Raw genomic sequence first — 24100 nt, 5'->3', positions numbered from 1 at the left:
CCAAGAACGTACTAAGTATAAATTATTAAGTTATAATTGCCTCCAGAATTTTTCCCGGATCAGAAGTGACGTGGATCGATGAAACTTTGATTGGCTCATCCAGCGTAAGGTAATAATTTCCGTGAATAATTTGAAATTTAACATTGGCAACTTTTGGACTGAACTAATTTTAGCAAAATTTTAATGTGTGTATCCACGGAATTTGCAGTTTGACAATTAACCAAAACAAATAGTTGGGGAGTGCCCTTTTAATAAATTTTTATTAAAAATTTAAACTAGCCTCAGCAGCAGAGATTCCCTACAAGATTTAAAATAGATTGAGGGAAATTTATCGTGCCCGGAGCATTTATCTTGGTTGAATGAATCCTAATTTGGTGTTTAAGTAACTGTGTAACATGGCGTATCTGACAACGGAGACTTGATGACCAACGAAGCCGAAAACTAAGCGCGAAACTGAAAGAATGAACGGGCGGTTTCTTTCTAATTCTAAAACTAAAAAAACTCAAAATAATGGCAAACTTCCAACATCCTCCTCAGCCTTTGTCGTACTGTAAACTTATGGCGTATAAATTTCATCCGACGATGATCGTTTACAGATTAGCCAGGTGTTTCGGCTCATTTACCAGTAAATCTCCTTTCCGAATTAACCCAAATTTTATTTTTATCTTTCAAGATTTGCGAACGCGATTGTATCCACCTTAATTTAGAACTGGGTCAGACTCTGCTTTGACCGATCATCAGTTTTCGATTTCCAACGTTTCCGAATGAACAAAACAAATAATAATAATAATAATACAGACATTTCTTTAACAATTTGTATAGGGGAGCCTATAACCCTTAGAGGGCGCGTCCTCGGGTGGTGGTTAGAGCAAGGCTCTGATGAATTTAATCACACCGGCGGATAGGTGGGGAAGGAAATACCATCCGCGGAGCAACAGGTGGTAGATAGTAGTCCTGACCTGTAGAGAAAGCAATCCCCGATATTCGGAATAAAACTAAAATGTTGAAAGGCCCAAACTTTGCTTCAAAATGGATCGGAACTTCGGAAACGACTTAAGCTTCGGAAAAGCATCCTATTTCGGATAATAAATGAAGTTACATGATAACTCATGAAGATCAAGATAGACATTGTATTAATTAAGGAGACTATGAGAAAAGGACAGGGGTTAGAAAATCTCAGGTACTTCGATCATTTCTTTAGTGGCGTACCTAAAGACCAGAGCGGTAAACAGGGAGTATCTATTATGACACGAAGGTGTAAATATGCTCATGCGCGGACACAAAACCACAATTTTTTGAGCATACGGCGTAAACTAAGACGCTCTGGTGAGCGAGAAAGAAGAATTAACTTATAAAACTGGGGGACATGAATAGTAGAAGAGGGAAGCAAGACAACGACAACGCGATAGGAAAATATGGTGAAGAGGTGAGAAACGAAAATGGCAATAGATTATAGATAATAAAAGGATTTTTTCCGGATCGCTGATGATAGCATGTGTTAGCCCTGCGGACTATAATTTGGAAGAAACTCTTTCGACCTTGAGATATGCTGACAGAGCGCGAAAAATTAAGAACAAACCAGTGATAAACCAAGGCCTAAGTCTTCTGCAGTTAGAACGAGTTAAGAGTGAAACCGAAATGAGGTATGTTTATAGAAGTTTACAAACTTTTTTAATATGGAGGAATTTTGAAAACTAAAAAAAATTATATGTAGTTATTATACCAACTTATCTCAGTGCCAACGTTTTAACGTTTTGTTACGTCGGATCTATAATGTAGACTTCCTTAAACTCAAAATATCATTTATATTCATGTTATTAATTGTTAATATTGTTAGGTATTAATAGTTATGATGCAGCTCCATAATATTCACCCAAGTTATTCTCATCGCACAGTTACACATCCTTACAAAAAAATTTCTATATAATATTTTTTATTTTCATACCGGGTTGGCCATATCTTTGGTAACAAACAGACGGGAGCCATGAAACTAGTACAAGGTGGCAAAATCTGTTATATAAATATATATATATAAATATAAATAATATATATAAATATATATAAATATATATAAATAGAATCTGTAATTGTAATAAATTAAAATATGGGTAGGGTCTTCCATACAGATGCAATATTGGACAACGCAACATGGAAATCTTTGAATTTTAGCAACCGTTTTCACTTTTCAAAGCAAATTAATGTATTATTTTGTGATCAAACTAATATTAAAATTTACATAAAATTTTTGAATTTTTAATCTTATCTTTGTAGAGAGTTAACACGTGTAGAGCAACAAGATCAGAAAAAGCAAACTGAAATAACAAAAATTAAGTTAATGCATGCTAATCAGCAGAATGTGTTGAAATGGAAGTTTGAAGAAGCGGCGGCATTAAATAAAAGACTTCAACAGACTCTGATTTTGAGGAAACAAGTACAAGATTCTAAATTTAATGGAAAACCCGATAAAATTGGTCCTTTGGTAAGATACGCGTTTCGAATCCCAATTCCAACGATTTTGGTTCACTGACTTATAGCACATTAAATTTTTTTTCCGATCTCTTGATTCAATTTACAGGCCATGTCACATTACTAGTCGCTATCAGTTTGAGTCTCTTAAGTTGCATAGATAAGTTTTCATTTTAACATTACCTAGGTAACTCCAAACGCAAATTAGTAGTGTGTATTATTTTGCAGAATTGTTAGATAGTAACCTAAAATATATATTTTTTTCGGTCAACCAGGTGAAGTGGTGTGCACAATTTTACCTCGGTCCGAGAAAATTTTCATTTTTTTGACGTAATTCTAGTCTTCAACAGAATTTTTCGGTCTGGGTGAGTTTTATATTTAGTCAGCCGTAAATATTTGCTTTGGTTTGGTGTCGCAGTTCGCAATAATTTAGTGCTTTTCATATCATGGCATGTGCTTCGGGGGGTAAAGACCCCCCTGATAGAAACGATGTATCGTAGTTAATAATCCGATAGTGTTCGCAAATGATTTTGTTTCCTTTCCAGCTCAACTAAACTTGTCCCAAGCTGCTACCTCCTCTAGCAGCGGTTATTCATCAGCCTTGACGCTTTCGCCTTTAGCTAAGAAAACAGCACATGCTATCGCTCAGCATTAATGCTTCTTAGTACCCACTAAGGAGGAAATAGATTTATTGGAGACAGTTACAAAAGCTTAAATCTGTCTTCGTGGAAGATCAGGATGCCCTAAACGAAATTGCAAGAATTTCAGTCAACATAAGGAGAACACTTAACCGAAAGTATAAATATGAACTTACAGACCAGGGACCATTTCTTATCATAATGGAGGGAATAACTTCTCAAGTTGGAAACATTCACCCGATGAATATTGGAAAAATTTTGCACAGAGCTGGAGTACAAGGTATAACAAAAATCAATAGAAAAGGGGCTAATAAAATTGGAATTGAATTCAGAACATCAGAGTATGCTAATCAGTTTTTGTCAAATGAAAGTTTCAGTTCTGCTAGAGGCTATAATAGGTACATTCCAAAACGTCTTGTCACTTGTAGAGGACTAATCAAGGATGTAGGGGACCAAATTACGGAAGAGGATTTTTACTCAGAAGCGGTAACTTATACAGGGGAAGGATCCCGGGCCAGGTCGATTAAGATATTAAATGTAAAAAGAGTCTTAAGAAGGAAGAAAATACTTGCTATTTCTGGCGAAACAGTAATGAAAACCATCCCCACAAACGATTATATTGTAACATTTGAAGGCAAATCATTACCCCAAACTGTAAATATTTTTAATAATGAAAGAGAAGTGGAAAAATATGTTAACCCGGTTATAATGTGCGTCAATTGTTGCAGATTTGGACATGTCAAAAATAATTGTAGAGGCAAGCCTCGTTGCGGTTTTTGTACAGAAGATCATCTCATGTTTGTTTGTGAAAAAAGAGAGCAAGCAATGAAAAAAATGAAATGCCCCGCAGATCATCTTAACAATCTGACTAAAATGTGTAAAATTCCAAATTGTGAAGTAAATCCAAAACCAAGCTGCGTAAATTGCAAGGGACACCACACTGCTACTGACTGGGGATGTCCCGAATATAAACGGCAAAAACAAATTAACGAAACCATGAGCTTCTACAACCTTTCTTTTTATGAAGCAGCTAAACTGCATCCACGGCTAATTAATGCAAACCAAGGCTTTACCCGAAAACCAGAAGATTTTCCTAGTTTAAATAAAAAAACTCAAAATTAAACTCCTCATCCAACAAGTCCTCAGGGCTGTTCCTCATATACATCAGTACTTAAAAGAAAACCGCCTGACACCCAATTTATCAAAGGGTATGATAAAGTAGCCCATGAACTAACTTTGTTTCCCTCAAGTACAAGAAGAAAAGTCTCATCTATACAAGTAGGTTAAAACTCAACATCAGAGTCGGAAATGGAAGTAACTCCTGTAGGATATGGCTGGGAAGAAGTATGTAACAAGTTTGAAGCTTTCAAAAAAGACGTTATGTCAATAAAGGGTATGGATGAAAATTGTGTCAACAATATCAAACAATATTTTGGTTCATTTGACCTACGGAGGGGGGGGGCGGCTGCGATGGCAGCGGTTGACCTACAGGGGTTAGAAAAAGAAAAGGTAATCTTATCACTAGTTTTAATCTAACAGTAGTTTTTACCTAACAAAACTAAGTTTAAGTTTTAGTCACAAGCATTTTATAGTTGAGCTATAATGAATATCGTTCATTGGAACATTTGCGGGGCTGAAAAAAATAAAGATGCTATCATTAGAGTTATAAGGGATTTTAAGCTACAGATCTTATTGCTCAATGAAACCTTGCTCAAACCCAACACTAACTTTAAAATATCAGGGTTCTCTCCTGTAAGAGCTGATAAACCTAATGGTACAGATGGTATAGCAATTTTCTTGAAAAACAAAATAAAATATAATATCATCGACTTAAGCAGAATTAATATACCAGAAAGGTGTCAGGTTATTCTTGCAGAGCTTGTCGATTTTTTTATTTGTTGCGTTTACAACCCTCCAGATATTTGTTTGGTCAGGGCAAGCCTCGATTCAATTTTCGATCTAACCCGTAATAAACCAGTCCTCTTTATGGGAGACTTTAATGCCCATAATCCAATATGGGGTTCCCAGGTCAGTTACTCACGGGGAATTAGAAGTGGGAACATTCTTTATGATTTCATTAAGGATCACGATTTGTGGGTACTAAATGATGGATCAGCTACTCGGCTCACACGCCCAGGCGTACACAGCGCTCCAGATGTAGCTTTTTGCTCCCAGAGACTGTCTGGACTTACTGACTGCAGGGTTCTCCAGGATAGAGTGAATAGCGATCATTTTCCTATTTTGTGGTATCATCGGAAATAACCGTTGCAACTCAGGTTCGACAAGAAACTACACTAGCAAATATAATTTCAACAAGGCAGACTGGGAGAAATTTTCCGATTTAATCTCCACGAAATTTAGAACTTCACCGCCTATAAATTATGAGGATTTTATGAATATAATTTTCCTATCTATTGCAGAATCTGTTCCAATGCATAAACACTCATTAAACTACGGGTTACCTTGGTGGGATAATGAGTGCACCAACGCTGTTAAAAGGAAAAGACAAGCATTCAGAGATTATAAAAACAACCCCTCTGAGACCAACTTCCTGGAATCATTAAGAACACGGGCACAAACAAGACAGCTGCTACGTAAGAAGAAAAAGGAAGGCTTTGTCAACTTTTGTGAGAATCTATCTCCAAATACTAGTGCAAAAGAAGTTTGGAGCAGTATTAGGTTTGCTAAAGGTATCAGGTACCAAAATTATCATTTTCCCTTGAATTTCTCAATCCCACAAGATATGTTTGATCTTTTGACGCAACCTCCCTCTATGTTGCGTAACATCCCCAAACGTCGCTTCTCATCAGAATATACAGAAGACTTCCATATCTCAGAATTTGTCGCGGCTGTTAAAGGTCGGAAGAGCAAGAGTCCCGGTGTGGATAAAGTACCTTTCAGTGTGCTCAGCCATCTCCCTGTTGAAGGAGCAGTCTTTCTTATCAAATTTTTCAACAAAATACTTCGGAGGGAAACCACCATTCCAGAGACGTGGAAAACCCAAATGGTGATCGCAATTCCTAAACCGGGGAGAGACCCCTCAGCGTTATCGTCCTACAGGCCCATCAACCTAGCTTCTTGCATAAGCAAAATTTTTGAAATTATGATCAGAAACCGACTGGAATGGTTCGTAGAGAACCAAGGTTTAATAGACGTTCGCCAAACTGGTTTCAGAAAGGGTAAGGGAACTTTCGACAATCTTGCAGTTATCTCCTCAGAGGTCCTCTGCCGTTTGGCTCGCAATCAACTAGCAGCAATGGTGACTTTGGACATATCCAGTGCCTACGATAATATAAATGTTGACTTCTTGACCTCGGTGTTGGCCAAAATTGGAATCGCCAGAGATTTGACTTTGCTCATTAATGATTTTCTCACGAACAGAAAGATACAAGTTAAAGATCCATCTACTAATACATTCGTGTCAGGCAGAACCACCAGCAAGGGAGTTCCCCAAGGTTCCCCTCTTTCTCCATTACTATTTAATATTTACATTAATTCAATTAAAGAAACAATTCCTGAGAACATAAGACTTTTACAGTTTGCGGACGATACCGCCTTGCTGAGTACTGGGACTGATGCCCAAACAATAGTGAACAATTTGAATAGAACTTTGCAAAATATACATATTTGGTCTTTGAATGTAGGACTTGAGATTAACCCCAATAAATCTGCAGCTATATTTTTTCCAGAAAGAATTACAAGGTTAATTATCTCCCCAGACTTCACCTCAACACTCGAACCATAGTATGGAGAAATTCCATCACATATCTAGGAGTGATTTTTGATCCAAAACTGTCATGGGAGCCACAAATTAGAAATATGATACAGAAAGCTTCAGGTGGGTTGAATATGATGCGATTTATAAGTAGAATCTGGTGGGGGGCACATCCCTCTACCCTTCTAACTTTTTACAAAGTTTATGTTAGACCCCATTTGGATTATGGAGCCTCTTTTTTGGGTGGTAGCTCAAGAAAGTCTATTGCTCAACTTAACAAAATTCAATTTGAGGCACTGAGAATAGCTCTGGGATATATGAAGTCCACACCTACTAACATACTTCTAGGGGAAGCAAGTGAAATGGATTTAGAACACAGAAGATCATTATTGAAAGCTGCCAGTTTAGAGGACAGTGAAACCTTAGCTGCGGTTAGATGGTTATATATCACCTATAATGAAAATTATTACTTTTTTCGGAAAAAGAGTATTCCTGCACTTGTGGATGCTTTTGAAAGAGTTGATTCACTGTTAGATACACTTTACAGGAGCCCAGTTTATCCCTGTTTCTCTTGTCCACTGCCGAACCTTTTAAGCTCTGTTCAAATCCAAGACTTAAAACTAAAGAAAGATAATAATAACTCCAAATTATTTGAAATTAAGAAGAGCGAGACTTGGACCCCAGATTTTCATTTAATTTTTACAGACGCCTCAAAAGATAAAGAAGGCCGAGTAGGTTTTGGCGTTTACAACTACAATACGAACCTTAAAATGGGACAAGGCCTACCAAGTGAACGATCCATTTGCTCTGCCGAGATTTATGCTATTGGTCAAGCTCTTGATTGGATTGAATTCAAGGACATCAACAAAGCAGTCATCCTTTCAGACTCCAAAAGTGCCCTCGAAGATATCAATAAAACTGGGATGGATGCAAAGTCTAACTACCTAACCTTGCAGGTTAAGAATAAACTATTTACCTTAATAAAAACGCAAAATAAGGACATCCAATTATGCTGGATACCAAGCCATACCAGTATAAAAGAAAACGATATTGCGGACCAGATCGCCAATGCTGCACGCCTTGAACCACAGGAAAATATAAAATTGACCTTTAGGGAATTCTTCCCTAAATTAAAGCATAACATCTGGAATGCTTGGAGCGACAGATGGAAACATATAGGATTAGGGAAAGGAGTTAATTTCACCTCACATTATTCTACTCCGCCAACTAAACCCTGGTTTCATAAGCTCGATCTGAATAGAAGAGAAATCACAACTATGTGTAGACTGAGAAGCAACCATTGCTGTTCTCCGGCTCACCTAAAGAGAATCAAAGTCAAACTCTCCGGAGACTGTGAATGTGGAGAACTGAGCGATTTAAGTCATGTGCTGTTTGATTGTGCTCTTCATTGGGAAAAATCACAACAGTTGTATGAGTCACTCATTAGTGCTAATTTTCCTTCGCCTCTGCATATTAATTCAATTTTATTTCACCGCACTCAGTTGGATTTTGCTGCTAGAATTGTTTGCCGCTTTTTAATGCATGTGAATTAAAACTTTGAATATTGTTTTCACATTTTCTAATTCTTTCGTCCATTTTTTTTCCTGTATAGCCGTCCAGTAGGATGATGGTATCACCCAGACCCTCTTTACGGAGGCATCCTTCATGGAAATAGTTTATTGCACACCACTACCGAGAAGCTGGCCGAATTGCCTTAGCAGCAGTGGCCAAATAAAGCGTAATTAAAAAAAAAAAAAAACCTAAAATATATTTTTTTTTCGGTCAACCAGGTGAAGTGGTGTGCACAATTTTACCTCGGTCCGAGAAAATTTTCATTTTTTTGACGTAATTCTAGTCTTCAACAGAATTTTTCGGTCTGGGTGAGTTTTATATTTAGTCAGCCGTAAATATTTGCTTTGGTTTGGTGTCGCAGTTCGCAATAATTTAGCGCTTTTCATATCATGGCATGTGCTTCGGGGGGTAAAGACCCCCCTGATAGAAACGATGTATCGTAGTTAATAATCCGATAGTGTTCGCAAATGATTTTGATTCCTTTCGAGCTCAACTAAACTTGTCCCAAGCTTCTACCTCCTCTAGCAGTGGTTATTCATCAGCCTTGACGCTTTCGCCTTTAGCTAAGAAAACAGCACATGCTATCGCTCAGCATTAATGCTTCTTAGTACCCACTAAGGAGGAAATAGATTTATTGGAGACAGAGTTACAAAAGCTTAAATCTGTCTTCGTGGAAGATCAGGATGCCCTAAACGAAATTGCAAGAATTTCAGTCAACATAAGGAGAACACTTAACCGAAAGTATAAATATGAACTTACAGACCAGGGACCATTTCTTATCATAATGGAGGGAATAACTTCTCAAGTTGGAAACATTCACCCGATGAATATTGGAAAAATTTTGCACAGAGCTGGAGTACAAGGTATAACAAAAATCAATAGAAAAGGGGCTAATAAAATTGGAATTGAATTCAGAACATCAGAGTATGCTAATCAGTTTTTGTCAAATGAAAGTTTCAGTTCTGCTAGAGGCTATAATAGGTACATTCCAAAACGTCTTGTCACTTGTAGAGGACTAATCAAGGATGTAGGGGACCAAATTACGGAAGAGGATTTTTACTCAGAAGCGGTAACTTATACAGGGGAAGGATCCCGGGCCAGGTCGATTAAGATATTAAATGTAAAAAGAGTCTTAAGAAGGAAGAAAATACTTGCTATTTCTGGCGAAACAGTAATGAAAACCATCCCCACAAACAATTATATTGTAACATTTGAAGGCAAATCATTACCCCAAACTGTAAATATTTTTAATAATGAAAGAGAAGTGGAAAAATATGTTAACCCGGTTATAATGTGCGTCAATTGTTGCAGATTTGGACATGTCAAAAATAATTGTAGAGGCAAGCCTCGTTGCGGTTTTTGTACAGAAGATCATCTTATGTTTGTTTGTGAAAAAAGAGGGCAAGCAATGAAAAAAATGAAATGCCCCGCAGATCATCTTAACAATCTGACTAAAACGTGTAAAATTCCAAATTGTGAAGCAAATCCAAAACCAAGCTGCGTAAATTGCAAGGGACACCACACTGCTACTGACTGGGGATGTTCTGAATACAAACGGCAAAAACAAATTAACGAAACCATGAGCTTCTACAACCTTTCTTTTTATGAAGCAGCTAAACTGCATCCACGGCTAATTAATACAAACCAAGGCTTTACCCGAAAACCAGAAGATTTTTCTAGTTTAAATAAAAAAACTCAGAATAAAACTCCTCATCCAATAAGTCCTCAGGGCTGTTCCTCATATACATCAGTACTTAAAAGAAAACGACCTGACACCCAATTTATCAAAGGGTATGATAAAGTAGCCCATGAACTAACTTTGTTACCCTCAAGTGCAAGAAGAAAAGTCTCATCTATACAAGTAGGTGAAAACTCGACATCAGAGTCGGAAATGGAAGTAACTCCTGTAGGAAATGGCTGGGAAGAAGTATGCAACAAGTTTGAAGCTTTCAAAAAAGACGTTATGTCAATAAAGGGTATGGATGAAAATTGTGTCAACAATATCAAACAATATTTTGGTTCATTTGACCTACGGAGGGGGGGCGGCTGCGATGGCAGCGGTTGACCTACAGGGGTTAGAAAAAGAAAAGGTAATCTTATCACTAGTTTTAATCTAACAGTAGTTTTTACGTAACAAAACTAAGTTTAAGTTTTAGTCACAAGCATTTTATAGTTGAGCTATAATGAATATCGTTCATTGGAACATTTGCGGGGCTGAAAAAAATAAAGATGCTATCATTAGAGTTATAAGGGATTTTAAGCTACAGATCTTATTGCTCAATGAAACCTTGCTCAAACCCAACACCAACTTTAAAATATCAGGGTTCTCTTCTGTACGAGCTGATAAACCTAATGGTGCAGATGGTATAGCAATTTTCTTGAAAAACAAAATAAAATATAATATCATCGACTTAAGCAGAATTAATATACCAGAGAGGTGTCAGGTTATTCTTGCAGAGCTTGTCGATTTTTTTATTTGTCGTGTTTACATCCCTCCAGATATTTGTTTGGTCAGGGCAAGCCTCGATTCAATTTTCGATCTAACCCGTAATAAACCAGTCCTCTTTATGCGAGACTTTAATGCCCATAATCCAATATGGGGTTCCCAGGTCAGTTACTCACGGGGAATTAGAAGTGGGAACATTCTTTATGATTTCATTAAGGATCACGATTTGTGGGTACTAAATGATGGATCAGCTACTCGGCTCACACGCCCAGGCGTACACAGCGCTCCAGATGTAGCTTTTTGCTCCCAGAGACTGTCTGGACTTACTGACTGCAGGGTTCTCCAGGATAGAGTGAATAGCGATCATTTTCCTATTTTGTGGTATCATCGGAAATAACCGTTGCAACTCAGGTTCGACAAGAAACTACACTAGCAAATATAATTTCAATATAATCTCCACGAAATTTAGAACTTCACCTCCTATAAATTATGAGGATTTTATGAATATAATTTTCCTATCTATTGCAGAATCTGTTCCAATGCATAAACACTCATTAAACTACGGGTTACCTTGGTGGGATAATGAGTGCACCAACGCTGTTAAAAGGAAAAGACAAGCATTCAGAGATTATAAAAACAACCCCTCTGAGACCAACTTCCTGGAATCATTAAGAACACGGGCACAAACAAGACAGCTGCTACGTAAGAAGAAAAAGGAAGGCTTTGTCAACTTTTGTGAGAATCTATCTCCAAATACTAGTGCAAAAGAAGTTTGGAGCAGTATTAGGTTTGCTAAAGGTATCAGGTACCAAAATTATCATTTTCCCTTGAATTTCTCAATCCCACAAGATATGTTTGATCTTTTGACGCAACCTCCCTCTATGTTGCGTAACATCCCCGAATGTTGCTTCTCATCAGAATATACCGAAGACTTCCATATCTCAGAATTTGTCGCGGCTGTTATAGGTCGGAAGAGCAAGAGTCCCGGTGTGGATTAAGTACCTTTCAGTGTGCTCAGCCATCTCCCTGTTGAAGGAGCAGTCTTATCAAATTTTTCAACAAAATACTTCGGAGGGAAACCACCATTCCAGAGACGTGGAAAACCCAAATGGTGATCGCAATTCCTAAACCGGGGAGAGACCCCTCAGCGTTATCGTCCTACAGGCCCATCAACCTAGCTTCTTGCATAAGCAAAATTTTTGAAATTATGATCAGAAACCGACTGGAATGGTTCGTAGAGAACCAAGGTTTAATAGACGTTCGCCAAACTGGTTTCAGAAAGGGTAAAGGAACTTTCGACAATCTTGCAGTTATCTCCTCAGAGGTCCTCTGCCGTTTGGCTCGCAATCAACTAGCAGCAGTGGTGACTTTGGACATATCCAATGCCTACGATAATATAAATGTTGACTTATTGACCTCGGTGTTGGCCAAAATTGGAATCGCCAGAGATTTGACTTTGCTCATTAAAGATTTTCTCACGAACAGGAAGATACAAGTTAAAGATCCATCTACTAATACATTCGTGTCAGGCAGAACCACCAGCAAGGGAGTTCCCCAAGGTTCCCCTCTTTCTCCATTACTATTTAATATTTACATCAATTCAATTAAAGAAACAATTCCTGAGAACATAAGACTTTTACAGTTTGCGAACGATACCGCCTTGCTGAGTACTGGGACTGATGCCCAAACAATAGTGAACAATTTGAATAGAACTTTGCAAAATATGCATATTTGGTCTTTGAATGTAGGACTTGAGATTAACCCCAATAAATCTGCATCTATATTTTTTTCCAGGAAGAATTACAAGGTTAATTATCTCCCCAGAGTGATTTTTGATCCAAAACTGTCATGGGAGCCACAAATTAGAAATATGATACAGAAAGCTTCAGGTGGGTTGAATATGATGCGATTTATAAGTAGAATCTGGTGGGGGGCACATCCCTCTACCCTTCTAACTTTTTACAAAGCTTATGTTAGACCCCATTTGGATTATGGAGCCTCTTTTTTGGGTGGTAGCTCAAGAAAGTTTATTGCTCAACTTAACAAAATTCAATTTGAGGCACTGAGAATAGCTCTGGGATATATGAAGTCCACACCTACTAACATACTTCTAGGGGAAGCAAGTGAAATGGATTTAGAACACAGAAGATACATGCTAGCGACTAAATCATTATTGAAAGCTGCCAGTTTAGTGGACAGTGAAAACTTAGCTGCGGTTAGATGGTTATATATCACCTATAATGAAAACTATTACTTTTTTCGGAAAAAGAGTATTCCTGCACTTGTGGATGCTTTTGAAAGAGTTGATTCACTGTTAGATACACTTTACAGGAGCCCAGTTTATCCCTGTTTCTCTTGTCCACTGCCGAACCTTTTAAGCTCTGTTCAAATCCAAGACTTAAAACTAAAGAAAGATAATAATAACTCCAAATTATTTGAAATTAAGAAGAGCGAGACTTGGACCGCAGATTTTCATTTAATTTTTACAGACGCCTCAAAAGATAAAGAAGGCCGAGTAGGTTTTGGCGTTTACAACTACAATACGAACCTTAAAATGGGACAAGGCCTACCAAGTGAACTATCCATTTGCTCTGCCGAGATTTATGCTATTGGTCAAGCTCTTGATTGGATTGAATTCAAGGAGATCAACAAAGCAGTCATCCTTTCAGACTCCAAAAGTGCCCTCGAAGATATCAATAAAATTGGGATGGATGCAAAGTCTAACTACCTAACCTTGCAGGTTAAGAATAAACTATTTACCTTAATAAAAACTCAAAATAAGGACATCCAATTATGCTGGATACCAAGCCATACCAGTATAAAAGAAAACGATATTGCGGACCAGATCGCCAATGCTGCACGCCTCGAACCACAAGAAAATATAAAATTGAGCTTTAGGGAATTCTTCCCTAAATTAAAGCATAACATCTGGAATGCTTGGAGCGACAGATGGAAACATATAGGATTAGGGAAAGGAGTTAATTTCACCTCACATTATTCTACTCCGCCAACTAAACCCTGGTTTCATAAGCTCGACCTGAATAGAAGAGAAATCACAACTATGTGTAGACTGAGAAGCAACCATTGCTGTTCTCCGGCTCACCTAAAGAGAATCAAAGTCAAACTCTCCGGAGACTGTGAATGTGGAGAACTGGGCGATTTAAGTCATGTGCTGTTTGATTGTGCTCTTCATTGGGAAAAATCACAACAGTTGTATGAGTCACTCATTAGTGCTAATTTTCCTTCGCCTCTGCATATTAATTCCATTTTATTTCACCGCACTCAGTTGGATTTTGCTGCTAGAATTGTTTGCCGCTTTTTAGATGCATGTGGATTAAAACTTTGAATATTGTTTTCACATATTCTAATTCTTTCGTCCATTTTTTTTCCTGTATAGCTGTCCAGTAGGATGATGGTATCACCCAGACCCTCTTTACGGAGGCATCCTTCATGGAAATAGTTTATTATTGCACACCACTACCGAGAAGCTGGCCGAATTGCCTTAGCAGCAGTGGCCAAATAAAGCGTAATTAAAAAAAAAAAACCAAAATAAAAAATTCCTGCGTTTTTAGCTTAAACAAGAATTAGAGATCATGATGAACCTGATAGAGTTAGAGACAACATTAAGTGGATTGCTAGATGATAGAGCAATTTTACAACAGCAATTAGATGAACTGATGAAGAATCCGAAAACTGCGGAGTCGAACGAAACAAAAACGATTAAAGATGATATTGAATTAAGATCTGTGCAAATTCAAGATTTACAACTGAAGTTGCTGGATTTTGATGAAGGCTAGTAAAAAAAAATACAATTACTGTAAACTTTTTTTTCTATTTTATAGAGAAACCAAAAACTAGGTTTGATAGAATCCAATCTATGGCAGAGGCAAAATATGCGCTCAAATTATTGTTTGAGCAAGCCGAAGAATTTTTCAAGAAATTTGTTCAGTGCAAAAATAAATGTAGCGAATTGATGGAGATTAATAAAGTACTTTCAGAGAAAAATGAAAGAGACGCCCATACCTTAAAACTGACTGAAGACAAATATAGGGATATCCTGTCCAACCAGCAACAGGTGTATGAAGAAAAGGTGGCGATATTAGTGAGGCAACTTAGAGGAATCGAAAATGGAAGTGAGTGGGTCGTTCTTTAAAAATTTTAATTGGTTTGCCTTCAGTGGTTCACTTAACATCAGTTATAGTGTTTATTATATTACGGCTTACGCTTTTGGTAGGGTTCCCTTTAGAGTTTAGAGGATTGATAAACAATTTTAACCGATGAACACCATATAGTCCGAATTATAATGAAGTAAAAAAGTTGATATAAACTTATGCTCAAAAGTTCTTCGTTGTTCTCTTTAGTTTTTTTGCTACAATAAAACCTAAAATAACTGAAAAGTTGTTAGTAATCTATATTTAGAAAACAATTCTGAAAATAATGATACACTAATAAAATCGTCTGATTTTACAGAACTTAACTGGAAGTTAAAAAAATTGAAATAATTATTAAAGCAATATGTAAATAAAGATCCAACGATTCAAATCTATCCCCATACTCTGACGAGCTCCCACTTTAGCTCTGTAATAATTTAAACTCATGTGGATAAAACGAGTGGCGCTAATAGAAAGCTACGCACCATGCCAAACTAACTTCAAATTAGGTTTCAAAGAATGCAAGATGTAGGTCTGCACTCAAGTTTTATTATATTAGGAATTATTTGCCTCGAGCGGCTTTTGGAATGAGTTGGTTTTAACCAGCGATGCGTTTAGACTATATGAGTGCACTCTTGACAGCAAAGTCTTGACAGGTGTTCTGAATAGTCAGGGTGTTATTGAAATTACATCATGTAATTTAACGAGTGCATTACTCCTCCTGGTTTCGGTAGTGTTGCTCAGTAATTCCGCGACATCAAACATGACAATTGAACTGTTCGCTTTTATTTTTCTTATTATTTTTTAATTGCATTTTAAAAACAAAATCGATTAGGTAATAGTAAACATTTGTCATACGACAATGATCAAGAACCATAGAGTGTAGAAAAAAACTAGGAGCGGCTTTGATTTAATATTAAAAATTGACGAAATGTTTTTCAATTATCGTTTAAATGAGGTGCTATAAGTATGTTGAAAATGTTCAATATCGAGGCGCAATGCTGTATGTTCTTATTTAAGTTTTTTTTTTTCTTTTGATGAATGCTAAAACCTGATCTAACAATATAACAATAAAACCTAAAATAACCGAAAATTGCAAACTAAATTAAGATAATTCGTGTTGTTACAAAAAATCGCAATATTTGAACATCCTGTATGTCGGAAGAAAAGCATTTGACAAGTCCTACTTTTTCCATCCTTCATTACTCACAAATCCAAATCATATAATTTGGTATAAAATTTCAAGAAGTGTTATTAATAGACACTTGTATGTTTGTTATTCACCCCAAATATGTTAACGCAGACAAAGGTGTTTCATTTTTAATAATCTCTAGGTCAAAATGGCGATTCCGGATTGTCTCGATGCCAAACTCAAAAGGAATTAATTGAGAAACAAGAAAAACAGATAGAAGAGCAGCAAAAACTAATAAATAAGTTAAAGAATAAATTAGAAGAGAATGAGGTAAGATTCAAGTAAATTTTGGTTGCAAAATGTTCTTTTTTGTTTTGTTGTGTTTAGAAAGCCAATTTGGAGAATGTCCCGATATCCCAAAATTCAAGGAAAAGAAACAAATCGACTGTTGTTGAGAGCATTGAAGAAGATGATAAACTTGCAGAACCTGTAAGTTTTTTGGGGGGTGATTATGATTTATATGAGAAATATATACTCTTAATTTTGTAGATAGACGCATCAGAACCCGAAGATTCGTTCGGCGACGATCTTATTAACGATCCTGATTGGCGAAAAACGCCATTAGGGAAGAGAGTAATAGCGAAAAAGAAGAAAATTATCAAACAAAGTCAGATTTCGGTACAAGGTGAGTTAGCTTATCCATCTATACATTTACAAGTATGAAACAAAAATAATTCGGTGTATCATTTTTTATTTAGTAATAATATATTATAAAAATTGTTCATAGATGAATGGAGATAATATCAAACATTAATAAAGCCACCCAACAAGATCAGACGCTCCACCAGTAGTCGTGGTGGGGTCTCGGGGCAGTCCAATAATACCTGTTGATATTAATTCTTTCTTTAATTCTTCTTCTTTAATTTGAAGTTCTTGTACAAAATGTCCAATTTACAAAAAGTTGTTAGTAATCTATATTTAGAAAACAATTCTGAAAATAATGATACACTAATAAAATCGTCTGATTTTACAGAACTTAACTGGAAGTTAAAAAAATTGAAATAATTATTAAAGCAATATGTAAATAAAGATCCAACGATTCAAATCTATCCCCATGCTCTGACGAGCTCCCACTATAGCTCTGTAATAATTTAAACTCATGTGGATAAAACGAGTGGCGCTAATAGAAAGCTACGCACCATGCCAAACTAACTTCAAGTAAGGTTTCAAAGAATGCAAGATGTAAGTCTGCACTCAAGTTTCTATATATTAGGAATTATTTGCCTCGAGCGGCTTTTGGAATGAGTTGGTTTTAACCAGCGATGCGTTTAGACTATATGAGTGCACTCTTGACAGCAAAGTCTTGACAGGTGTTCTGAATAGTCAGGGTGTTATTGAAATTACATCATGTAATTTAACGAGTGCATTACTCCTCCTGGTTTCGGTAGTGTTGCTCAGTAATTCCGCGACATCAAACATGACAATTGAACTGTTCGCTTTTATTTTTCTTATTATTTTTTAATTGCATTTTAAAAACAAAATCGATTAGGTAATAGTAAACATTTGTCATACGACAATGATCAAGAACCATAGAGTGTAGAAAAAAACTAGGAGCGGCTTTGATTTAATATTAAAAATTGACGAAATGTTTTTCAATTATCGTTTAAATGAGGTGCTATAAGTATGTTGAAAATGTTCAATATCGAGGCGCAATGCTGTATGTTCTTATTTAAGTTTTTTTTTTCTTTTGATGAACGCTAAAACCTGCTCTAACAATATAACAATAAAACCTAAAATAACTGAAAATTGCAAACTAAATTAAGATAATTCGTGTTGTTACAAAAAATCGCAATATTTGAACATCCTGTATGTCGGAAGAAAAGCATTTGACAAGTCCTACTTTTTCCATCCTTCATTACTCACAAATCCAAATCATATAATTTGGTATAAAATTTCAAGAAGTGTTATTAATAGAGACTTGTATGTTTGTTATTCACCCCAAATATGTTAACGCAGACAAAGATGTTTCATTTTTAATAATCTCTAGGTCAAAATGGCGATTTCGGATTGTCTCGATGCCAGACTCAAGAGGAATTAATTGAGAAACAAGAAAAACAGATAGAAGAGCAGCAAAAACTACTAAATAAGTTAAAGAATAAATTAGAAGAGAATGAGGTAAGATTCAAGTAAATTTTGGTTGCAAAATGTTCTTTTTTGTTTTGTTGTGTTTAGAAAGTCAATTTGGAGAATGTCCCGATATCCCAAAATTCAAGGAAAAGAAAATGTTAAGGGTTGAATAACATTTTTCGGTAACTTCATAATTTTTTTGTTTTGGGTTAACTTTTTATTTTCGCGCTGTGTATACAACACCCCCACCATACCCAACCTTGGTTAAGCCGCGCGAAAAGACAGACTTGCGTGAGCGTCCGTAGTGCGAACCACGAAAAAACAAGCTCTCTTTTGTGACCGGTTCGCGAGAACCCCGCGCTGTGTTGTGGTCCTTACCACCCCCAACCCTCCAGAAAATACCCCTAAGAAGACCCGGCCGAGCAGACGACGACGCGGGAAACCATCAACGTGGGTGATTAACCGTTTCGGGTGATGTATGTCCTACCGTTTTCTTGCCGCTCTTTCTCGTTTAAATTTTGAGGGTGATTTACAACCATCTTCCCCCAACCCTTTACAGAAACAAATCGACTGTTGAGAGCATTGAAGAAGATGATAAACTTGCAGAACCTGTAAGTTTTTTGGGGGGTGATTATGATTTATATGAGAAATATACACTCTTAATTTTGTAGATAGACGCATCAGAACCCGAAGATTCGTTCGGCGACGATCTTATTAACGATCCTGATTGGCGAAAAACGCCATTAGGGAAGAGAGTAATAGCGAAAAAGAAGAAAATTATCAAACAAAGTCAGATTTCGGTACAAGGTGAGTTAGCTTATCCATCTATACATTTACAAGTATGAAACAAAAATAATTCGGTGTATCATTTTTTATTTAGTAATAATATATTATAAAAATTGTTCATAGATGAATGGAGATAATATCAAACATTAATAAAGCCACCCAACAAGATCAGACGCTCCACCAGTAGTCGTGGTGGGGTCTCGGGGCAGTCCAATAATACCTGTTGATATTAATTCTTTCTTTAATTCTTCTTCTTTAATTTGAAGTTCTTGTACAAAATGTCCAATTAACAAAAAGTTGTTAGTAATCTATATTTAGAAAACAATTCTGAAAATAATGATACACTAATAAAATCGTCTGATTTTACAGAACTTAACTGGAAGTTAAAAAAATTGAAATAATTATTAAAGCAATATGTAAATAAAGATCCAACGATTCAAATCTATCCCCATACTCTGACGAGCTCCCACTTTAGCTCTGTAATAATTTAAACTCATGTGGATAAAACGAGTGGCGCTAATAGAAAGCTACGCACCATGCCAAACTAACTTCAAGTAAGGTTTCAAAGAATACAAGATGTAAGTCTGCACTCAAGTTTCATTATATTAGGAATTATTTGCTCTGGCGGCTTTTGGAATGAGTTGGTTTTAACCAGCGATATGTCGCTTTTATGGGCAAATGTCTGATGCGTTTAGACTATATGAATGCACTCTTGACAGCAAAGTCTTGACAGGTGTTCTGAATAGTCAGGGTGTTATTGAAATTACATCATGTAATTTAACGAGTGCATTACTCCTCCTGGTTTCGGTAGTGTTGCTCAGTAATTCCGCGACATCAAACATGACAATTGAACTGTTCGCTTTTATTTTTCTTATTATTTTTTAATTGCATTTTAAAAACAAAATCGATTAGGTAATAGTAAACATTTGTCATACGACAATGATCAAGAACCATAGAGTGTAGAAAAAAACTAGGAGCGGCTTTGATTTAATATTAAAAATTGACGAAATGTTTTTCAATTATCGTTTAAATGAGGTGCTATAAGTATGTTGAAAATGTTCAATATCGAGGCGCAATGCTGTATGTTCTTATTTAAGTTTTTTTTTTCTTTTGATGAACGCTAAAACCTGCTCTAACAATATAACAATAAAACCTAAAATAACTGAAAATTGCAAACTAAATTAAGATAATTCGTGTTGTTACAAAAAATCGCAATATTTGAACATCCTGTATGTCGGAAGAAAAGCATTTGACAAGTCCTACTTTTTCCATCCTTCATTACTCACAAATCCAAATCATATAATTTGGTATAAAATTTCAAGAAGTGTTATTAATAGAGACTTGTATGTTTGTTATTCACCCCAAATATGTTAACGCAGACAAAGATGTTTCATTTTTAATAATCTCTAGGTCAAAATGGCGATTTCGGATTGTCTCGATGCCAGACTCAAAAGGAATTAATTGAGAAACAAGAAAAACAGATAGAAGAGCAGCAAAACTAATAAATAAGTTAAAGAATAAATTAGAAGAGAATGAGGTAAGATTCAAGTAAATTTTGGTTGCAAAATGTTCTTTTTTGTTTTGTTGTGTTTAGAAAGCCAATTTGGAGAATGTCCCGATATCCCAAAATTCAAGGAAAAGAAACAAATCGACTGTTGTTGAGAGCATTGAAGAAGATGATAAACTTGCAGAACCTGTAAGTTTTTTGGGGGGTGATTATGATTTATATGAGAAATATATACTCTTAATTTTGTAGATAGACGCATCTGAACCTGAAGATTCGTTCGGCGACGATCTTATTAACGATCCTGATTGGCGAAAAACGCCATTAAGGAAGAGAGTAATAGCGAAAAAGAAGAAAATTATCAGACAAAGTCAGATTTCGGTACAAGGTGAGTTAGCTTATCCATCTATACATTTACAAGTATGAAACAAAAATAATTCAGTGTAACATTTTTGTCGCGTGAAAGAAAATTACCCCCGCCGGGACGACCTCGCTCTTGGCTGCTAGTTGCAGGATATTTGTTCCTTGTCCCAAAAGAAGGTGTCTTAAGTATATATCGAGACAAGCCGCAAAATACGCGCAAGAAATAAGTAAAATGCAAAGAAAAAAAAGCCATAACTCGAAAACGTCCCAAAAGAAGGTGGTCCCAAAAGAAGGTGTTTTACAGTCATTAGTGACTATTGTAACAGGATTAAAAATAAATTTAGTAACCTTCTCTGCACACTCTCAATGGACTGAGTGTGGTGACCATATCAGCGAGCCATAGTCAAGCTTGGACCTAACGTAACAGTTAAATAACAATTTAACAGTAGCTGAGCTACAAAAATGCCTGCAATTTTTTATTACGAATCCTAAAATTTGCATTGCACTTTAAACCATTTTTGTAATGTGAGGTACAAAAGAGAACGACTGGTCAAATAAAATCCCCAGATCCTTCACAGTAGCAAGTCTAGTCAGGACAGTACCATCCATATTGTAATTAAAGACTATAGGAGTTTTTGTGCGGTGGTAAGAAACCACATTACACTTGCTGATGTTAAGATGCAATTTATTTTTAGTACACCATTGACTGACAATATTGATGTTGTCCTGGAGAGTCATGCAATTCATGCCAGTTTCAATGCTTTCGTATAGCTTTAGGTCATCCGCATAGGCAAGCTTGTTGCAAATGATCGAAGATACGAGATCATCTATAAATATATTGAAAAGCAGAGGTCCAAGATTAGAACCTTGAGGGACGCCAGAAGTTGGAACAAAAGGAACTGATCTAAACCTCTCAATCTCAACAAACTGTCGACGATTCACCAAATAGGACCTCAACACTGTAATCAGCGAATCAGAGAAACCAAATTTATGAGACGCTTTTTCAATCAGTAAGTGATGATCTATCTTGTCAAATGCTTTGTGGAAGTCAGTGTATATAAAGTTAACTTGACCTTGCTTGTTCAGAGAGTCACAGACATACGAAGACAATGAGCATAAGTTAGTGATATATGATCTTTTCGCATAAAAACCATGTTGTTGCGTAGATAGTTTATTTCTAATTTGAGCAAAAATAAAATTATTTAATATAATCTCGAATATTTTAGAAAAGTTGCACAAGATCGAAATAGGCCGGTAGTTTTCAACAACAGAGGGATCACCTTTTTTGAGAATAGGATAAACTTTGCCATATTTCCAAGGCTCTGGATAAACACCCGTCTCAAGTATCAGGTTAAAAACGTGACATAAAGGAGCACACAGTGTGTGGGAACAGTCTCTCACGATAAAACTTGGTATGCCATCAGGACCAGCGGTAATTTTGTTCTTGAGTGGTTTGCTTTGACATCTTGGATAGTAAGCTAAGCTGGCTGGGATATGGTGTAAACGCTACCAAAGTACTTACCAAAAGCTGCAACAACCATATTAGGCCCTTGGCATGGCTGACTGGAATAGGACATCGAGGCTGGGATTCGCGAATCTGCCTTCTTCCGCTGAATAAATGACCAGAAATTGGTAGGACTATCATGTATACTTAACTAAGCACGACGAAGAAAATCAGTATAGGCAATGCGTTGGAACTTGATTGACTTGCGTAGCGCGGTATATCGGCCAAAATAATAAGCAGATTTATGTTGCTTGAAATTGCAGAAAGCTTTCTCCTTCTCAAATATAGTTGCGATCATTTCTTTAGTCTCTGTGTTTTAGTGGGCGTGCAAAGGGCAAAAATATTGTTTAGCATGTCGTAAAAAAGTGTTAGAGCCCTGTCGACATCCGAGCACTCCATAACACTATTCCAGTCTGCATGTTGCATCAGTTCATACATATGAGGATAGTTGGCCATCTTAAAGTTAAATTCGGTTTGATCGTTCCTATTGATTGGAAAATTAGAGACGTGTGGAAAAGAGACTTGGAGAGAAACTATTAACGAAGGATGCTGTGGATCCTCGTCGATAAATGGTACTGCGTTTCTCAATATCGCAACGTCGAAATTGGCGAAAACGAGATCTAAGCAATGGTGATTTAGGTTAGTTACAGAGTTATGCTGTTTAAGATTCAATATGGCGCTGAGGTTGAGTAGGGATCTATGTCGGACATTGACAGGAGCTGAAACAGTGAAAGAAGGAATATTGAAGTCACCCAATAACAAGACAGATCCACCAAACAACAAGTCCAGCGACGACAAAGATTCAAAAAAGTTCTCAACTTCGAAGTTGGCAGCAGTGGAAGGAATGTATACTAAAAATACATAAAATACAAAGTAATCTAAAGAGATCTTACAGCCTAAAAAGTCTATGCTTGGAGCACTGTTGCTGATGCCGGTGGTATCCAGAAGTGCAGACTCAAAACTGTCACGAACACCGAGCATGACACCACCGCCCCTGGAGACTCCGGTGAGATCTTGCCTTCTGTCTGAGCGGTAGACCAGATAAGAATCAGGAAAGAGTTCAGTAGCCCGAAAATCTGGTTGAAGCCAGGATTCAGTAACAGCAACGATATCATGCCCTGAGGAAGTTACGCCACTGTTAAAGACATGGGTCCTAGTTCTGAGACGCCGAACGATTGTTGATATTCGGCGCCATCCGTGCAGTCCGTCCGCGGCCAAACTCACTCTTAGAAAAAAATATATAAACACGACTAAGCCCGACCACGCGGAACTCAACTAAAAAAATTAAGACTAAACTAACAATCACAGATTCAAGATAATTTTTTTTTTTTCCGTAGCATCACAACCCTTCGTGGGTCTTAGCTGCATCTACGACTCGTCTCCATCTGTCCCTGTCCAACACAACCTCCTTCCAGTTCCACGTCCATGGCCATGTCCAGCACTATGTTGAAAAGCAATGGTGAAAGTCCATCGCCCTGTTTTAGGCCATTGTTAATGGAGAAAGCCTCGGTGTTGTTCTTTCCTACCCTAACTTTGGCTTTAGAGTTTTCTATGCATATCTTGGTTAGCCTTATGATCTTTTTTGGTACCCCTATGCCTTCCAACGCTTGCCAGACACTTTCCCTGGTGATGCTTCATATGCTTGGCGGAAATCTACGAACAGTTGGTGAACCTCTCTGTTAAACTCCCAGCTTTT

At 36.8% G+C, this 24100-nt stretch overlaps 1 protein-coding gene across 4 annotated transcripts; it reads left to right on the top strand.

The window, feature by feature from the left end:
• The first annotated feature begins 806 nt into the window (after positions 1 to 806).
• LOC132701955 (chromosome-associated kinesin KIF4A-like) lies at positions 807 to 18723 on the top strand. 4 transcript variants are annotated; one of them, XM_060670310.1, is made up of 10 exons: positions 807 to 1426; positions 1493 to 1643; positions 2272 to 2479; positions 14410 to 14629; positions 14680 to 14970; positions 16323 to 16450; positions 16508 to 16609; positions 16670 to 16805; positions 18168 to 18295; positions 18353 to 18723. In XM_060670310.1, exons 2-10 carry the CDS (start codon positions 1639 to 1641, stop codon positions 18407 to 18409), a joined length of 1275 nt encoding a protein of 424 aa, XP_060526293.1. In that variant the 5' UTR covers positions 807 to 1426; positions 1493 to 1638; the 3' UTR covers positions 18410 to 18723. The 4 variants fall into 4 exon arrangements, with proteins under 4 accessions (XP_060526293.1, XP_060526294.1, XP_060526296.1 ...); XM_060670311.1 differs by lacking the exons at positions 807 to 1426; positions 1493 to 1643 and adding exons at positions 2742 to 2831; positions 8432 to 8557 and having other exon boundaries at positions 2341 to 2479; XM_060670313.1 differs by lacking the exons at positions 807 to 1426; positions 1493 to 1643; positions 2272 to 2479 and adding exons at positions 8586 to 8699; positions 14235 to 14363.
• The last annotated feature ends 5377 nt before the right edge of the window (positions 18724 to 24100 follow it).

This window comes from Cylas formicarius, unplaced genomic scaffold (assembly GCF_029955315.1).
Source record: "Cylas formicarius isolate icCylForm1 unplaced genomic scaffold, icCylForm1.1 PGA_scaffold_5__7_contigs__length_24384050, whole genome shotgun sequence".
Classification (NCBI taxonomy): Eukaryota; Metazoa; Arthropoda; class Insecta; order Coleoptera; family Brentidae; genus Cylas; species Cylas formicarius.
The sequence above is the reverse complement of the archived record's forward strand: the minus strand, read 5'-3'. Positions and strand labels throughout refer to the sequence as shown.